This window comes from Bombus bifarius, unplaced genomic scaffold (genome assembly GCF_011952205.1).
Source record: "Bombus bifarius isolate JDL3187 unplaced genomic scaffold, Bbif_JDL3187 scf7180000008544_frag, whole genome shotgun sequence".
Classification (NCBI taxonomy): domain Eukaryota; kingdom Metazoa; phylum Arthropoda; class Insecta; order Hymenoptera; family Apidae; genus Bombus; species Bombus bifarius.
In genome coordinates this window covers 1-19977 of record NW_022884718.1, presented here as the reverse complement: position 1 = coordinate 19977, position 19977 = coordinate 1, and the positions used below count along the sequence as shown (strand labels likewise).

Below are 19977 nucleotides of genomic sequence, written 5' to 3'. Positions count from 1 at the left end.
AAGAAAACGGGTGCGACGAGAAGCATATCCAAGACAGAAAAAGGAGGGCAGCAATTGCGATGAAGAAGACATGGAGCGTAGGAGAAAGGATATTTAAAAGGGACTACAAGAGGAGAATGAGGATGTTTGGAGCACTGGTAGAGAATGTAGCGTTGTATGGAACGGAGGTGTGGGGATGGAATATAGATGAGAGACTGGACAGGGTAAAAAGGAGATACGTGAGATGGTTGCTAGGCTTAAACACAACAACGCCAAACTACATCCTGAGAGAGGAATGCAAGATAGAGGAAATTAGAGAAAAGGCACTGAAAAGAACAGTAAGGTACGAGGAGAAGGCCTTGGAATCGAAGAAGGAATTAGTGAAAGAATGTATAAAGGAGAGAGAAAGGAAATGAGGAAAGGGCCAAAAAGGGAAAAGAGCAAGGAAAAGATGAGGTTAGAGGAGGCGAGAGAGGGAAGGGCTCAAGGAGAAGCAGAAGATAGACAAGAAAGGATGACAGCGAACCAGATCATAGAAGAAAAAAGGAAAAGAGAAACAGAGGAGAGGGAGAAAAGATTAAGGGAATCTAAATACAACAGACACTACAGAAACATAGCGAAAGAAGGACTACCAAAGTACCTAGAAGGAAAGATGAAATAGGGGGACAGAAACATAGTAGGGAGATTTAGATATGGCAACGAAACCAGGGCAAGAGAACACTGGAAGGAGGAGGGAGAAAGAGAATGCAGATTATGCAAAAAAGGAGAGGAGGACCTGAAGCACGTAGTAGAGGAATGCGAGATTACAGGAGGAACAAGGGACATGGGGGAAGTGCTGAAGAAGAGCAGCAGAAGAGGGGGAGGAACCACAGAGAGGGAGAGCAGCAAGGAAGCAAAAGCGTTAAATATAAGTAAAGACAATGTAAGAGATGTAATCTGGAAGTCGTCCAAAGCCGAAAAGCACGGACTAAAATAAATAATAGAAATAAAAAGTGTTGAGGTTATTCGGTGTGTAAACAGAGAAAACACGTGGATAAATTGTAAGGTAGAAAATATATTTAAATAGAAGTGTAATAAGTAAAATACAATTTGAGCTGGTCCAGATCCGCACGCTAGCTGTGTTACCTAATAACTGAAAAACCCCGAAGCCAACGTCGCCTGTCTACTGTTTATGGCCTGACTTCGTCGCAGTCTTTTGTCTACACGCTGTCGATGGCTTCAGTGCTTGGGAAAACTAAAAAAGGCCAGATGTAGAGTTTTCTTAGAAGTGGTAACCACTTCAACACCCTCCCTAAAACTCTACATCCCTACAAACAATTATCTCAAATTTACAAATTATCTCTTAATATTTTCTAACTCTTGTCGTAAATATCTGAAAATTAATTTGTCAATGCCTTCTCAAGTACATTTGCCAGCCGCCTTTCTCTTTTCCATACAAATTAATTTATTACACAAAAAAAAACTAGAAGACTAGACAGATCATGTAGAGTTTTTCCTCTTTTTTTTTTTTTGAGAAGTAATAATCACTTCGACACCCTCCCTAAAAACTCTACATGTTTACAAACAATTACCTCTTAATATCTATCTTTTTTACTTTTCAAACCTAACTTTTTCCTTAAATATTCAAATCTCGGTTTTGGCAACGCCTTTGTACATATATCTGCCAATTGCTCTTCGCTTGTTACATACGTTATATCAATTTTGCCTCTATTGTATAAATCTCGCAAGAAATGATATCTTACGTCAATATGCTTACTTCTTTGATGGAATTCTGGATTCTTAATTAATTTCACGGCACTAGTATTGTCTACACATAGCATATACTTAAGGATCTCTAATTTACATTCAAGAAATATTTTCTTTAGCCACATAATTTCTTTCGCTCCTGAGGCTGCACTGACATATTCAGCTTCGGTCGTAGATAGAGCTATACATTGTTGTCGCTTACATTGCCATGTGATGGCCGCATTCGCATACTTACATACAACGCCTGATGTCGACTTTCTTGTTTCTTTGTCGCTTGCATAGTCAGCGTCGCTAAAGGTTTCGAGACTGCCTGCTTTTGTATACAAGAGTCCCATGTCTGCGGTCCCTTTTATGTAGCGCAAAATTCGCTTGACTAATTTCCACTGATACTGGTTTGGATTCTCTAAATGTCTCGCCGGTATATTTATTGCAAAGCTAATATCTGGCCTACTTACAGTTTGTAAAAACATTAAGTTCCCTACGGCTTCTCTGTATGGTGCGTTACAATCATTATCGCCTATGTTACTTTCGCTCCAATTAGTCTCGATAGGTGTAGAAATACTGTTTGCCTCATTCATATTAAATTTTTCCAATATGTTTTCGATATACCTACTCTGATGAATGAATATTGAACCATCTTCTAATCTATTAATTTCAAGTCCAAGAAAACTCTTTACTTCTTTTGAACTCGTAATTTTGAATTCTTTATTTAAATCATCGAAAAATTAGAGATTCATCTGAAGCTGCTACCAGTCCATTGTCTACGTATATGGTCATCAACATTAATTTGTCGTCTTTTGTATAAATATAAAAACAAGGATCTGCGTTACTCTGATAAAATTTTAAGTTCGAGATAAATTTTGTGAAACGTTCCGTCCAACATCTTGGAGACTGCTTTAAGCCATATAGGCTTTCTAGCAATTTACAAACGCGATTTGTACCATCATCATAACCTTTAGGTTGTTTCATATAAATATCTTCTTTCAGACTTCCATATAAAAATGCGGTTTTAATGTCGAACTGTCCAAGGTGTAAATTATTTTTGGCTGCAATACTGAGCATTAATCTAATTGTGTCAGACCGAGCAACAGGACTATATGTTTCCTTATAATCTATGCCTTCTTTCTGTGAACACCCTTTTATTACAAGTCGCGCTTTGTATCGTTCCGAGTTGTCCGGATTTAGCTTTATCGTTAAAACCCACCTATTGCTAAGTACCTTCTGATCTTTAGGCTTTTCTACAAGAATCCACGTCTTATTTTCACGGTGCGATTTCATTTCATCATTCATAGCCGTTTCCCATAACTCTTTCTTTTTGGATCTCATCGCTTCGTTAAAATCCACCGGTAATTTTTCCGCTACGTACGTTACTGGGTTACCATAAAAATCGGTTCGTTTGATCTTATCTCTATCTCTCAATTGTCTCACATTGTCGCTAGTTCCATGAGGTTGTTTTTCATGTTCACTCTCTGCACTTTCATACGTACATGCTCTATCGCTCTGCGCACTCACATCTTCGCGCTCGACAATTTTCGGTAAACTTAATTTTACGAATTTCGCATTTTCTAGTTCAGGCTTAAATATTACGTCACGGCTTAATATTACATTTTTTACTGTTGGCACGTACACTCGATACCCTCGTCCGTCATCTAAATAGCCTACCAAATATCCTTTGTTAGCCTTTCTGTCAAGTTTTGTCCTCTTTCTGCAACACCATTCTGTTCAGGAATGTATGGGACGTTAATTGTGTGCCTAATTCCCTGACTTCTTAAAAACTCTTTGACTTTTTTATTTATGAATTCTTTCCCTCCATCACTATGAATTTCTTTAATCTTATAGTTAAATTGATTCTCAACTTCTAAGCAAAAAGTTTCTAATTTTTCAATTACTTCTGACTTACGTCGTAAGAAGTAAATCATTGTGAATTTTGAAAAATCATCTTTAAATGTAAGAAAATACAGTTTCTTACCTAATGACTCGACTTCCATAGGTCCACATACATCCGTATAAATAATTTCGCGAGGTTTAGTCGCCCGATTGATTTTCTCGTGAAAACTCGATCTATGCTGTTTCCCGTACGCGCAACCTTCACAGAAAAAGTTATTATCCTCTACAACTTTCATATTTGAATTCTTTAAGAATTCTTTAACATGTCTGATGTTCTGATGACATAGCCGTTCGTGCCATAACTGCAATGTGTCCGCGTTTGACACCGCTCTATTGCTAAAATTACAAACTGACGGTATGATAACTCGCATATCTACTTTATACAAATTTCCGATAACAGAACCTCTTGCTATTATTTTCTGATTTTGTAAAAATATGCAATTGGTCCCTTCCCTTGGATGGTATCAAAGATATATTTATTGAGCTATCTACGTTTTTTGGGCAGGGACTGTGTGAAGTATTTGATTCTGCCATGGCTATACCATCCGAATGATTCGACTTTCCTAACGATTCAGCAGATGTTTTCGTGATTTTGCTTTCACCAGAAAATATTGCGTTCCCATGCGCATGGAATAAATGAGATTGGATATGTCTTTTAAAGGAAAACCTTCGGCTACAAAAATTACATCTATATCCAGACAATTGTTTCGTACGACATTGCTTCTTTAAATGACGTATCAAGGAAAAATGCATAGTGAAAATCGCAGTGCAATTATTACACTTAAATACATTACAGGTATATAATTTGTTATGCTGATCAAATAAATGTTTAGTTCGAAAAGTTAACAAACAAACGTTGCAACTTCTTCTGTTGTTTGAAGGTACTTTATGCTTACTTTTTCGTTTATCAGGATCCGATTTCTTATTTTCTAGATACGTACTTTCTTGAGGAAACGCGAATTCTTCGTCTTCAGAATAAACGTCATCCGAAGATTCACCTTTAAACGTCGCTGTTTCATTTTCATTCCCTGTATTCGTATCAACTGGCGACAAATCATCGCAGATCTCCGGATCGATTGGCTCTTCTTTTATTCTTATTGCATAGTCAGAAGGCTGAAAAAAATATACAAACCTAACGTAACATTCTAAAAAACGAAAAATCTATGAAACAGTCCTAGCCTAGTAATTGAAGCCAATCGTGTCATAAATATCATGGGTTGGATAGAAAACTATGTATAGAGCTACAAAACTAGATAGTAGAAAGAACGCTTTATGACGCCATGTTTATGAGTTAGCCAGGTTCTACCATTAAAAACATGAAAAACATAACTGCACAAATCCAGAATACTACATACATAAGAAGAGAGGTGTAAATTTTGTGTAAATTTACAGCTTCATTAGAATTGCTACGAAACTTTTCCTCAACTCCTAACATTTATCATAGGACATGGCCGATCGATATTTTCAAACTATTGTGTAGTGAAGTGGATTATATTCAACTTTCAATTATATTCAAATGGAAGAAAAATCAGATTCGCATACGATATTTTTAACATGGTTGTTTAACGTTATTTCATGAATGTATTCTTCCAAGTAACAAATTGGTACAAAGCAACGAGCGGTTCTTCTATATGTTTAACAAATTGTATATTATAAATGAGAAATGAAATATACGACAGAGCAACAAACACCATGCAAAGCTCTAAAAATTCAATATCATTTGAAAATATAAAAAAACAACTCAAAAAGTTTACAAAAATCACCATGAATTGTTTAAAGTAGCAATATTTGTATCCAATTCGATGGAAGATATTGTAGAATCAATCGCGATCAGTAACCGGTGTGAGAAACAGTCAATGGTAGTAACTGGTCAAAAAGAAGGAAAACGTGACTGTCAACGGTGCTTACATACGCTGATACGATGAACGCATCAACGTTTTTTGATCTTTTATGGTGTATATTGGCTTGCATCGATGCAGAAAGTAATATTATTTCCTTAATTGGTAGACAAAGCCATTGGGTATATATTAAGTATATATTGATATACTGATGTCATTTCACGAGACTTTGGAGTCGATGCGTAGCGTCATTACGATACGTTTCAGCTATACAGGCTGCTCAACGAATTTTCTACGCTAGACTATACTAGAACTACTGTCCCGATGCTGTTCGGGCAGTAAGGGACATATGCAAAATTCCTCCCTTTCACTATGTTGCCAATTTGTATAAGAATATATATACACGCGGGTAAACGCACACGCGTATCTGTGCCTCGTTATAACTGTGTGCGGAAAAATTTTGTATATAAACCCACAGCAGCAATACTTTTCATAACGCATACAGCTTTAAACCTGGGCATAAGGTTACACGAGCGTTAAAACGGGCATACGTTTCACAGTCATTTCGTACGTACGTAGAAGTCACGGCATACGAGCGTCGTCTGTTTTGCAGAGCTGGCGGAACAATTACTCACGCCCTATCAGTGTGCTGACACGCAGATGGTCGAAGCGCTAAATTTCTAGTTCTCAAAAATAGCGATTGTTCTTGACTGTGGCGTAAACCATGCTTGACGGAACGTTCGCGACATTGTGTTATAAAACTCCAATAATATTTCTTTTTAATCTGAATCGATATCGAAGTGCGTTAAAAACTGTAAATAATTTGATTTATACAAATGATTTTTGCAATAACAAATGATTTATAATAAACAAATCTGAAAATCCTTGCACAAAATAGAAAAGTTTTCATTCCGATACAACTATTCGCTATAGAATAATCGCTGGACATACATAAAAAATACGTACTCATCGAACTGATAACGAATAACCAGCGATACGTTCGTGTGACCTGCTCTATTTAAAGTTATACGTTACAAAACGCCTCAGCTGAATCCAATGCCCGTATTTATATAAATACATCAGTGAACAGGTAGCGCACGTTCCCAGTGATGAACGTTCCTGGTACATCTGTGAGTATTAATCCATTATACGGCAATATATTTTTTACAACATACGTTGTTTCAACGCTCGTATGCTTCGACGCATTAATATGATGAAAATCTAATCTTTCTTACTAATCCACTTGGTATCGTACGAATAAATAGATAACATTTCACGATACAACAGCGATTTACATTAATATTACATAAAACATATTTATATATGTATAAATATCAATTTTATATTCTACAAGCCGAGGAAAATTAATAACAAATGATAATAACACAAATGGCAAACATAATCAGTGTACTAAATATCAACATATTAATGCAAATCATTTGTAATTCAATATTTCCATTTTTATAAAATAAAATATGTAAATGAAATTTAATTGTAAAATGATCACATTCGCATAAACTCATTACTCTACAACGGAGCAATTAAATATTATATTGATAACAATAATAAACACGGTTGCATCGATGCTAGACATTCTGCATTACTTTAGTATTTTTAATCCATGTATTATTATTGAGCCATAATATATAAAGTATAGACGCAAGAGATCATAGCGCGTTGGCCAAAGTAGTCTTATAATTGACAGATACATTATACAAAATTTTATGTACCATCGTGGAAATTCCTTTTAATTCAACAATTAAATTTCATTTCTATTACAAATCATAAGTTTGCGTCAGAACGGCCAAAGAAGCAAATCTTACATTGTCATATTGAAATAGTTAAAGAAAGTGGTACATAAACATTAGCTTAATATGTTATATTAACCAAGATTTGTAGAAACAAAATACATTATTCAATACGGTCAAAGTTCACTTATCGAATGATGTTTCAAAAGGTACTTACGTCCATTTTGTTGTCCAATTTTATATCCATGGAGATTGCATAAACGGACCGCACGTAAACTAACACTCGAGCCATTTGCTTTACGAAATTATTATTATTATTAGACAAACTGCTTGCCTGTGCACAAGGAAAATCTATGATTAGTGAGCAGTAGACTTTAATAATATCCTCAAAGAACAATTCGCGTTTTCCTTAAAATATGCCATAACTGCACGATAACAGTAGCAATTTGTAAATGAATATAGAAATTGTATGAGATACAGTTATCAAATACATTTAACAAAACTGTAATTATTTGATAAAAAGTCGTGAAATCAATGAAAAGCAGAAGACAATGGAAGATATTTCAGGTTAACGTGTCATACATGATCTTAAAAGTTGTTTACACTCTCTTATTATTCACTTATTATTCATTTGCATCCAGAACATGTTTTCCTTTGTTAATAGTTCACGTCAAGATAGAATGTAAATTTCTTATACACATATAAACATGCAAAGAGAGAGAAAATACCGTTCGAACTAGGACACCACCATGAGCAGCACTGTGGGCATTAAAATGGCATCCTCCACTAGTAGCAAACATGACGCTCAGTTCGGATAGATTCACACGTGGCTGCAGCGCATGCGTCTTACTGAGTAGATTCTCTGACTAGCTTCACGTTATGTTCAATACAATTTTTTTGTTCACGTTTCTGTATAAACTCACGTTATATATGTATGTATATCTGTGCATCTAAAAAGCAACACCAACACACGTCAATGAATATCTGATTATTCCTGCATCATAAGTACTGCAAGCTTCGTATTCGTATACACAGGTTTGTAAACTCCAGTAGAGGGGATAATGCTCTTAATATTCGGAAATGTGCTTTACAAGTCGGCCGTTAGTCGCAGCGCTGGCATCAATTTGTTAACACCTTCGTTTGCAAAATTATGAAAAGCAGTTTAGTTTATATTCTTCACCTTTAGTGATAATTTTCATCAATATACTTAAAGTAGACATGCAGTATTTCACGTGATACAAAAGAATGTTGTTTAAATGTATGTAGTTTTACATAATGCTATAGAGTTTAGTTATAGACACGATCGTGCTGCAGACACAAGAAGCGCTGCGCGGCGAAGTCTAACAAATCGATTCAAGTCCCTTACTCGAGAAATGCTTTCTGGCCCGTACATGGCAAATATATACATACATACACAGGCGCGCGTACACACACACACACACACACACACACACATCTTCTTACTGTTGACTCTGTCAAAGGCTCATGAGATACCATTGGTTGTTAAAATATTTGTCAAAATATCTGTTTTATACTCTAGCGTTAAGAATAAGAATCCTATTGCTCAAGAAATTAAAATGTGGTTAAAGAAATGATTATTTGAACCCTATCGACAATTAACTTTTGCAGTCGGTAACTTACCGACAACATCTTTATGTGTCAGGTTATCGATAGAATTTAGGGCGCGTAACAATTTTTCATTTGAATTAGCCATCGTTTTGAACAACAGAGATTATATTTACAGGTACAAAAAAAATGACTTTAACAGAGTTTAACAAACATCAGAGGTGTTTAGACACGCAAGATGCAATTGACAATGTTCTTGGGTTCGATAACGAATCCACGGTCAACGGGATAACACTTTACTAGGCGTAGAATACATTTTAAGCACAAAATACGATTGCTGGGACGCTCAGTATAAACTGCTCGAAGTGTAACTTTCAAAGGCGATCGCACGAATAATAGACTGATGAAAATTTTCCTCGCTTTACAATCGCGTTCGTTTGTTAAATACTCGTTAGAAGCATCGAGAAAGTTCCAATCGCCGTTGCTATGCAGTTTGTACCTGGAGTTTTATTATTAATACAACGTGTGTCCCATTATATTGGCACCTCCGAGGTAAAATCACACGTGGCCAGGCCCGTTCTTGAGGCCGTATGCCGCCACAACCACATTTCTAGGGAGAACCATACAACCACTCCACTTTTCAAGTGCATAGTTTCGTAGAAAAGACCTACGTGACCCTGGCTACGAGCGTCTGCAGAACACGTGAGCCTAGAAAAGACAATAGAAGGCGACAACGGCCAGAGAGTCAGTCGAGAAACAGAGTGTGATTCGAAAAGCAGAGTGTGAGCGGAGAAGCGGAGTTTGCGAGTGGCGTTGCCGAGAGAGTGTTGATTGCGTTTGGTAAAAGTCGAGTCGTTATCGAGTTATTTAGTTGCGCTGTTTTCTGTACGTTTGGTGTGAATAGTTCAGGTTAAACAACAATCGCCTTTTTCTGTCCGATTAACATCTCTATTGTCCATTCCTTGTAAACACATTATATCACGATATTACATATATATTATATAATATTTATTATTTATAGAATAAGTATTTATATCAGTATACATATACGAGACGTAGAATAAACACGTTTATCGCACATCTGGAAGCATTGGGAACCTTTAGCATTTTAGTATTATTCCAAATGTTACCGACTCAGCGTCTCGATGATATTATCTGTTCCCTTCAGCACATTATCCAGTCCAGCACATTGTTAAATATATAGGTATCTCCTTTCCATAACACATCTTGGATAACAAGCTTTTGTGGCAATCGCATATCCGGAGATATTTACTTGTGTACACTGTACTCCAATGATGTGAGGTCAATCGAGCTTGATCGGCCTGCGAGCGTTCGCAGAGACTTGTCCTAATAGTAATAAAAATGGAGCGATATATGGGACTCTCTAAGAGGTGGTGCTCTATCTTTAAAACCATCTCAATTTCCGGCATGAATTTTTCTGGCAAAAATCATCCTGGTAACCAAGTGATTACTACCTAGCGAAGCTACAAAAGTATGGATTGGAACACACAACAATACTCTATTGAAAGTACAACAGGTTTTCTGTGCTAAGGAAAATGAAAACTGGTGTTTTCTCGATAATGCCTAGACTAACAATAGAGTGTATTTTTTCGATTTTGAACTTGAACATCTGATGACGAAAATGAGAGCCTATTGAACTATGCGTCTCATTTAAAAGATAGACAGAGCCACGTTACATTTCTTTAAGCGGTAGGGAGTACTACGAATAATCTATACTGGATGAAGAAAAGGCGGCTCTGAATCAGAGTTTCATCAAATACTTAAAATAATAACTTAAAACAGTCTTGTTACATTTAGACTTCTTCAGAACATGGTAATGGCAGTGAAATCTGAGCTGATGTAGGGTTTTCGTTGCAATCTAGCGCGGCTTACCTTGCACAACCACATAAATAAATTGGCGAAGGTGGGGAGTTATAGTACCTAATTAGACTTCTCCTGCTAGATGAGATAACAAGCAGCAGGCCTCGTGTCACGACGTCCGACGACGTTCCACGACGTCCCGCGACGTTCCTCAACGACCCACGACATTCCACGACATCCGACGGTGCCCCCGTAGGGGGTTATTAGTCCAGTCTAATTCATCAAACAGTTTTGGATGATCTAGACTAGACTAAACTATTAAAGTAGTTTCTAGCTTGATATATCTCGGAATTATAAATATATGTTGTTTACCAATAGCAATCGAATCCTAATATTAAAATTAACGTTACACTTTCAGAATAGTACATCATGTATTATTATTTGGGAAACGATGGCAATTACTCGGTCCCATCACGGGGAGGTAACTACGCAGGGATTCTATTTACGTAAAGAGTTTTTAAGCATCGAAAGCAGAAGATATAAAATTATTTGATGGCAAAGAAGTAGCGTGTATGGAAATTTATTAATTAGAATAGGTATAGTATGTGGATCTACATAATCACATTTGAACATTGAACTTACCATCGAAGAAACCAAACCTCGTTGCCATCGATTAAATCGCATTTGCTTTTTCAGTTCCGTGAATGCGATTTGATTCCTTGGCTTTGAGCGAGTACGAAGAATTACAATTCATCCATAGACGCTCTACAGTTACACTTTGTATTAGCACTGATTTTATATGAAATAGTTAAGTGAAAAATTAAATACTGTGCTTAAAATTAAAAGATAAAACTAAATGGAAACAAAATACCGCTTCAAAGACTCGAAAGATTTCGTTAATACTAAATAAAACAAAATAAATCATTAATTTAATCGCTATGAGTTGGTTTTATTGGTTTAAATTTATTTATTGGTTTAAATGAATAGTAGAATTGCTTCCGATTAATGGTGTAAATTAAGAGCATAATTATTTTAAATTAATGGGAGGCTTTTGTTATAAATTATTATTTTAATCGTTAAAAATTAATGGAGTAATTGTTTCAGATTAATAATATATTGTTATAAATTAATAGTTGAACTGTGAGGCATTAACAGATCAAACGGTGTAAGTCAATGGCTTAAATGTTGTAAATTATTAATTTAATTGTTACAAATTAATAATTAAATTATTAATAAGTGAGTAAAAGTTCTATTTTTATCTACACAATACGGCAGCTCAAAGAAAAATGAGCTCCCGCGCGAGTCGTAGTTCCTCATATACCTCGTACAAGTCGTAGAGAAGAAGATTCAGAGATGTAAACGATCTCGCGCGACGTTGTCAAGAGAATGTTGGATTGGATGGAAATCCATAAGAGCACATGGAAAACAGCTCTATGAAATTTACGAGTGGAACCGTTGCCTCCATAACTCATAAATAAAAAAGCGTATTATCAATGTTCATTAAAGGCTTGCACAGGCACCGTGATTGTCCCTACGGCGAGTATCCACAAGAAATACAACGAATTACGACACATGTTCGATATGACCTCCGTTTTGTCGTAAACAGAGCCTAACGCTTCTCTTAAAATTTTACCGTATCGAGAATGCAGTGTTGCAGTTCTATTGCAATAGACACCGGCGATGCGTACACTAACCTCCTCATGTGTCCCCAGAGGTCAAAGTCGAGGGGATTTAAACGTGGGGATCGAGCAGACCAAAGCACAAGTCCCCTTCCACCGATCCATCAATCTCCAAAACAGTTAGACAAATGTTCCTACACTGCGTGGGTAGAATGTGATGTGATTAAAATTGATCGCTACGTGTATTTGTTACTCCAGTGTCACATTTATTAAATGTTGTCTCATTAGTAAATAATATCCTCGCGGGGAAATTGGAATTGCGTTGGATTTTCCGACTCATCCATTTGAAAAAGTTTTCTTCTGTTTTTAACTCGTGAACTTTCTGAAAGCTACACAGGTGTAGATCTTTCCCCTTCAATACAGACTACACGGTGCTGCTGCTGACACCTTCTTCAGCAGCAATAACCCTCGTATTTAACCTGAGATTTTTTTCAATGCGGTGCAGTATTCCGTCCCCCAGATCCGGATCGTCGTGCTGAATTCGCCCGCCAGGTTTCAATGTACCTATATCCTGAAATCGATAATCTATTTTAAAAAATATCTTTGTGCTAGGTATATAGTTCTATTGGTGTGGTAACAAAGGTGCACGTCCGAAAGTTCTCCAAATGTATACGATATTTTGTAACACATATGGCGATTTAAATAATAAACAACGAATAGTAATGCTACACTGCATACAACACCCACTGCGCGTACTGCACACCCAATACACCTAAGTGACACTCAAACTTTATATTTTCAGTTCTCTGAAAGTTTCTCATCGACTGTCGGAATGATTCTGTCCTTTCAAAATTGTTCTAGCCTTTTGCCTCAAAATGGCTACAATATGGTAGCGACAGAGAGTTCATTCACGAAGAAGAATTTACTATATTCTTTGCCAATGCTTATGTAACTTAAATTTATATAACTCGGATTTATCCAGGAACAATCATAATATTTCAGAAGTTCCTTACGAAAACAAGGGTGTGGTATCGAGGAAGCAAACAGGCTGTGCACCAAATGTGTTTAAAAAAGCGTAAATCTACTTTGTACAATCGTCAAACTTTATATAGCTGGAGATTTATTCATAATTCGTATTTACTAGATGGGTTTCGGAAATATGTCTATTTCTCTTTGTACGTACTTTCAAGCTCTAAATAGTAGTCAATAAAACAATAAAAATATTGGCACATCGTCTTCAGTTTGTATTGTTTTATTGGCCATTATTTAAGGCTCTGTATTTAATATCAAGTAGTCCGTAGTTGCATGACTGTGAAGGCACTGATAGTATTCAATGTGAACAGGCTGCAGTCAGTGTAAAACACTACTTAAATATTTTCTAACACTACTACTTTAAATATTTGTTTTTTTTTTTTGCTGAGAGTAAAGCAAAAGCGCTGGCGCGTGTGTGTGCATCGAAGGGAGTTCGCATCGGCATTCTTAAAAGAATTCGGGATCTGTATTAGATTCAATTCCACTTTATACGAGCGCCGGTTTCACGTTCTCATCTCAATAGATGCAACAAATAACTGTGACTGTATCTCCAAGAGCAGTGTTATGTCGCGTAGGACATCTGCACTCCATCCCTAGCTGTTGGACAGCCAACGGTCTACGTACCGTCATTTCGACCCTCGATAAATCTAAGGACCCATTATAAACCTTTAAATTTAACTTCATTGTGTCAACATATGTTTTTCAGTCGATCTGTTTGTCCTGAAGGATTTTTAATCCTAGAAATTTTTTCGGTTTGCGGCTGGTTATTAGAAAAGTCCTTGGGTTTGTTGGGCGTTCTTAAAACCACGGAGAATGCGGGTATTCACCTATTGGGAAACACTGAATATTTGTCTAACAAAACAGGTTGGTTTTTCCCATGAACAAGATCACCCACGAACCACGATGGTAGGAGGCTTCCTCCTCATACCTTCAGGCATTAACGTGGGTCATAACCAATCAACATCGCGGATCATTACCCTCAATTTTCCTAACGAAAAGTGTGAACAACGGATCCGCGTTCTTCATTCAAAGGGCACACCCACATCGAAATTTCTTCCGTAATAACATAAGAGCGACAAGTCAGTCTTAAGCACGTCATCTCTCTAAACTTGTTCTCGAGACTACAGAACAGTCACTTCATATCTATACTTAGTCTCCTCTATTGCTACGTCAACTAAAACAACAAACTCAACTGTATGGGCCTTGCTCTATTGTGCATGTGTATCGCATCTTTATACGCCAAATCATCGTCTACGATGTATATCATACGCAACGGTGTAACTCTTAAGCGTTGAAAATATATAGTTTATAACCCTGTTAATCGCAGCCTGAACTTATACCACCTCAACCACCCACATTATCTCAACGAAAATCAGGGGATCGACCAATTCGCGGCGTCGATTATTACGTGTTTCCTCGCGATTGCGTCTCCCCGCGATTGGTCGAAGATACAGTGTCAATCTCAGAGCTATTGCATTTGCAGACGACCTTGCTATTGTGACATCAATCACATTTCAACCTACATCAGTGATAAGACATAGACCCCCAACTTTCAGACTCCTTTGGACACATCACCACCTTATCATCATAGCCTACACCAAGGCTGTGACGCACATTAGTCCACATCAGAGATAGAGATACACCTAGCCCCTCAACATCCTAAAACCAAAATGTTTATAAACCGAGACTTCACCCAGCTCGGGCAGTTCTTGTTCTAGTTGCTGTTCTTGTACAACACCCTTTTTACTGTTCAGTGTTATTCTATCATTGTAAGTGCCAAAATTATAATAAAGTTCGATAAAAGAAAATTAATAGTTGGGTTACGACTCAGCTTTCTTTTCTCTTACAACCCAAGTATCAATTTTACGTGACACTAGCTTGGTGGGTCTGAAGAAGAAGCAAAGTGTGGAGGTAGATTTGAATCTCCACATGAAGACGATATTAAATTGGTGTGAAAATTCGGGTCTCCAGATAGCAAAGGAGGAAACGGAGATTATATTGTTGACGATAATGAGAGTTCCGAAGAAGTTTAATATAACATTGACGGGAGAGGTGCTTAACACACGCGAAAGGGTTAAATACCTAGGCGTAGTGTTACACTCTAACAGAAATTATTGTGATCATTTTGATACGGTTTGTAATAGAGCGGGTGCGATTGTAGGAGCTATCGTTGTTCCGCAGTTTCTGCGGGATAGTAATGAGGACAAGACAGGCAAAAGGTACAAAGGCGGGGCGATTCGGAAAAGGGGAAGAAGAGGATGATGACTATCTCCGAAGAAACAGAGGCATTTTTTGATAAGGAGTTGACGCGTCGAATGGGGTCTCGTCGAAGTAATGTGGTATTAACGGTGCCGTCGAGACCCTCCACTCGAAGGATTGGAAGAGGAGGGGTTTTTTAGGGGGTATGGCACTACCATCAGCCGAGTCCCACATAACCCGGCGGCGCGGGTTGTTTGGTATGCGTAATGCATTTCCCCTTCTCGTATAAAAAAAAAAAAAAAGAAAGGCACGTATCCTCACCAGTTGGAGCGTTCAAAACGTTAGCAGGCCGGTTCGGACACATACACTTACACATTATCGTGATGCAATACTCGCAGGGCTATCGATATTGTCTATCGTGTATCGATCGTTTTTCGCGTTAGCCCGAAGCCGTTCCCATTGCTGCTATGGAAGCGCCAACTATCGCCTCGGCTTTCCGCTTGGATTTCTCGTTTCGGCGTCTCTTTAAAAATAACGGCCGGCTACAGACGCTAATTCGAATCGTGTCTGTTTAAAGAGTTATGCCGGTTGCTCGGCGTCACGCACCTGCGCACATCGGCCTATCATCCCTTGTCTAATGGGATCGTAGAACGCTTGCATAGATACCTTAAAGCGACGATCAAGTGCCACGACACGAGCAACTGGGTCGAAATCCTGCCGATAAAGGAGGACTTAAACGTGTGGCGCCACTCGACACTAACTTCTACCGGACGACGGTAGCGCAGTGCCACTTCATGTTGGTGTAATTTTTGCCCTGCATATCTATTAGTCTCTGTGACTAAAAGACTTATCACTTTTTCATTAACGAATAACGAAGACACTTCACTTGCGCTAATGTCAGACGGCAAATCCATCAGAAATCCGCTTTATCCGGTGAACGGAAACGTCTGTTGCCTGTTAGCGAATTCATTCCAGTCAAATATCAACGAATTATCAATAGAGTCGAGTTTCTCTACTTCGTTTATAGCAAGTTCTTCCAACATGTCTTTGAGGTCTTTGCTTGCACATGCTTCCTCAACATTCGAACTCGATGAAATTCTATTTATAATTTTTTTTCTAAAATTCACTACCTCGTCATCACTACTCTCCTTACTTTCAAATATATTTTCACGCTGTTTACTGAACATTTTGAGGATGAAAAAATCACTTATGTACGTCTCACAAGTATGCTTCTCGATTAAATCAAAGATTTGAGATATCTGCCATGAGATCCCTCGGAATACTCTAGCTGGAAAGTTTATCGCTTTCTCCATTTCAGAACTAAATATATTCTTTACAATGAATCGAAGACAATAAACAGTGAATCGAAGGCGATAAACAGTGAATCGTAAAAGATATACAATGAATTTCCGTTTATCGCTCTATTTACGTTCTGCGTGCCGGCGGTCGGATTTGGGCTCCGCAGGAAACATAGCCGAATCACGCTGAGCGACGAACGTGTTAAAATCTACGTTAAATTATTCCATTCGTAAAATATGCAATATGTAAAATGAATTTCATTACAATTGAAGATTTTTTTGATACATACAGCTTTAATCGATAATGCATTCTGTAATGTTATCAGTGCCTATGGCGTATTGCTGGTTTCCCTTTGAATCGGATCTCAAACGCGAGTGCATGTTAGGAATCTGTAAATGACTGCTTTCTGCTCCACTGTTTCATTAAGCATAAACGTTTTGAAATCGGAAATCGTAAATCGTAAATCCAATCGTATAATGTATAGTATACTGCTTTAAATTGCCGGTTACCTGTATTACTATCGCACCGAGTCTCTAAAAATTCCAGAAGAGGTTAATGCAATTAATGGATGGACTCGATGAATATCTAGAGATTTTGCTTTATTATTTTGAAAAAATGAAAAGATGGGATTAATTAATTTACCAATGAAAATAGAAGTAGATGTACTAGATATTCGTTAATTCTATTATTTAAAACGAAACTATTTGACAAATTTAATTAAAAACTGTAAAGAATCATGTGTCGCAACCATGAAGTTTAGACGTGTATTATTGTTTCAGGAGTGTTTTTGTTGAGATATGTGTAATTTTCTGTGCTGGACTGAGTTAAGTGCGTAGTAGAAATACTTATATGTATATATCAGTGTGTGGAAGTACGTGTGTGTGCGCAGCGTCTCGAAACAAATGAATGTAAACAGTCAGTCGGTTAAGGGTCGTCGAAGAGTCGGTTTACAGTCGGGTATAGTAGAAGGTGCTGAGACGCGTGCAAGTGTGTATCGATAAATATATAAAGAATCGTCCATGTAATAAATATATCATTATTTTAGTAATAACTGTCAATATAAATTTAATGTTCCTATAACATTATTTCGGCTTCAAAGATCCACAATTCTCAACATGGTAGCAGAGCGTGGTTGTTGAAATTCAATGTTAAGGAACCACGTGTAACCGGGAGTGAATGTATAAAAGTCGAATTATAAAAAGGAATAAAAAATTGGAAATAAGTTCTGAAGAGATAAAAAGGCTATTGGTAGAACAAATAAAAAGATTTTGGATAATAAAGAGAATTATTTTTTGAAAAAGAAAAAAAAAGGTGTGAATATAGAAAACGAATCAAGATGCCAAGGGACGACGAAATTAAGGTTCAAATATTCGATGGACGCGATTACAGAATGTGGAAGAAAAGAATATTAATGCATTTAAAGTGTAAAAAATGTTATGAACCGGCTACACGAGAGAAAATGGACAAGGAAGAGCAAGATAAGTGGGATGAAAAGAATCAATGGGCGATGAACTACATCTATAGTAGTATAACGAATGAGTAATTAGAATTTGTTGGTGATCAAGACACTGCTTTAAAAATAATGCAAAAGTTTGATGAGATGTATATGAAGGAATCAACAGCAGTGCAAATTTGTATAAGAAGTAGACTAGACATGATGAGGTTGAAAGACTTTGAAGAATCAAATTCATTTTTCACGGAATTTGAAAAAACGATCAATGAATTAAAGAGTGCTGGTGCAAATGTAAGCGAACGTGAAAAACTCGACTACATGCTGAAAGCACTACCAGAATCATTGAGCTATATTGGGGACTTAATCGACTCAGTGAAAGAAAGTGATCAAACATGTGAATTTTTGAAAAATAAAATTATAATGTGGGAAACGCGTAGCAAGAAAGAAAGTCATAGAACAAAGTCAAATGTATTTACAGCCGAAAAAAAGGACATAAAGTGCTATGGCTGTGGAAAGTACGGTCATATGGCAAAAAATTGCACAAACACGTATAAAGGCGGAAACAATGGAAGAACGCAACAGCAAGGAGGTGCGTATCAGACGCAGCAGAATAGGGGTCGCGGCGGACGAAGTTTTGGCCAAAGAAGACGAGGATACGGCCAACGAGGATTTGGCCAACGAGGACAAAGCAGAGGCCGGCAACAACGCTACTACGAGGCAAGTCAACACGACGCAAATTATTCACACAACGAGGGCTACGACGACTAAGAAATTGGATCTTTCCTAACAAGAGTAGAGCGCGAAAATAATAAAAATGAAATTACGGTATGTACTAGCGATACGCGAAAAATAGATTGGATATTGGATAATGGATGTTCAGATCACATTATAAATAATGACTCTTATTTTGTTGAGTACGAAAATTTAAAAAACCTGATAAATATAAAGTTAGGAGACGGTAAAATTCTAAAAGGAACAAAAGTCGGAAAAATTTTAACTTACTTTGAAGTAAACAAAAGGAGGATTAAAATTACAATGTCTAATGTATTTTACGTGAAAGAAATGGATAATAACTTAATTAGCTATGCGAGAGTAACGAATGAAAATAAGATAGTCTCAGCAGGAAATACTTCAAAGATACATAACAAATACAGAGAGTCGATAGGGATCGCATTCAAAGATCATGGTTTATATAAGATAAGTAGTTACATTGAAAGAGCAGAAAATGCGATTTTCCAAAAGGCTATAAATGCCATTAGACCTATCGAAATTAAAAAGATAAGTGAAAGTAGAAAAGTACTATATCAGAATCCAGAGCCTAAAGTACTTGAAGTTGAACCTAATAGAGAAGCAAGGAAGAGCGTGAACGTTACTATAAATGTAGGAAGAAACGAAAGAAATGTTGAAATAACGGAACCAGTGAAGAAAGCTAAATTAGACCGGACAAAATTCAAACCAGTTCCAGAAACTTATTCACCTACAAGACTTTCCGCCAAAGAAAGATTGGGTGAAAAAGTAGATGAAAATAAAGAAAGGAAAATTAGTCCCATAAAAAGCTTTTTAGATAGACGTGAGATGAAAAGTGAAAATCAATCCAGAAGTAGATCTCCTAGAATTACAAGAGATAAACGAATATCTCCACTATTAGATAGACGCGTTGATTCATCATTAACTATACCAGGAAGTGAACGTAAGGTATTCCTCGATGACAGAAAACGAGATAATAAAGATCGAGGTGATCGTTCAAAAGAAAGAAACGATTTCAGAAGTGAACGACACGATATAAGATC

The 19977-nt window shown here is 37.0% G+C and overlaps 1 protein-coding gene across 1 annotated transcript; it reads right to left on the bottom strand.

The window, feature by feature from the left end:
- Positions 1–1193: 1193 nt before the first annotated feature.
- On the bottom strand, positions 1194–7952 carry LOC117213236 (zinc finger protein Aiolos-like). The gene is made up of 3 exons (XM_033458599.1): positions 7781–7952; positions 7416–7532; positions 1194–4725 (listed from the first exon to the last, which is right to left on the bottom strand). The coding sequence occupies exons 2-3, from the start codon at positions 7488–7490 to the stop codon at positions 3991–3993; spliced, it is 810 nt and encodes a 269-aa protein (XP_033314490.1). The 5' UTR covers positions 7491–7532; positions 7781–7952; the 3' UTR covers positions 1194–3990.
- Between the last annotated feature and the right edge of the window lie 12025 nt (positions 7953–19977).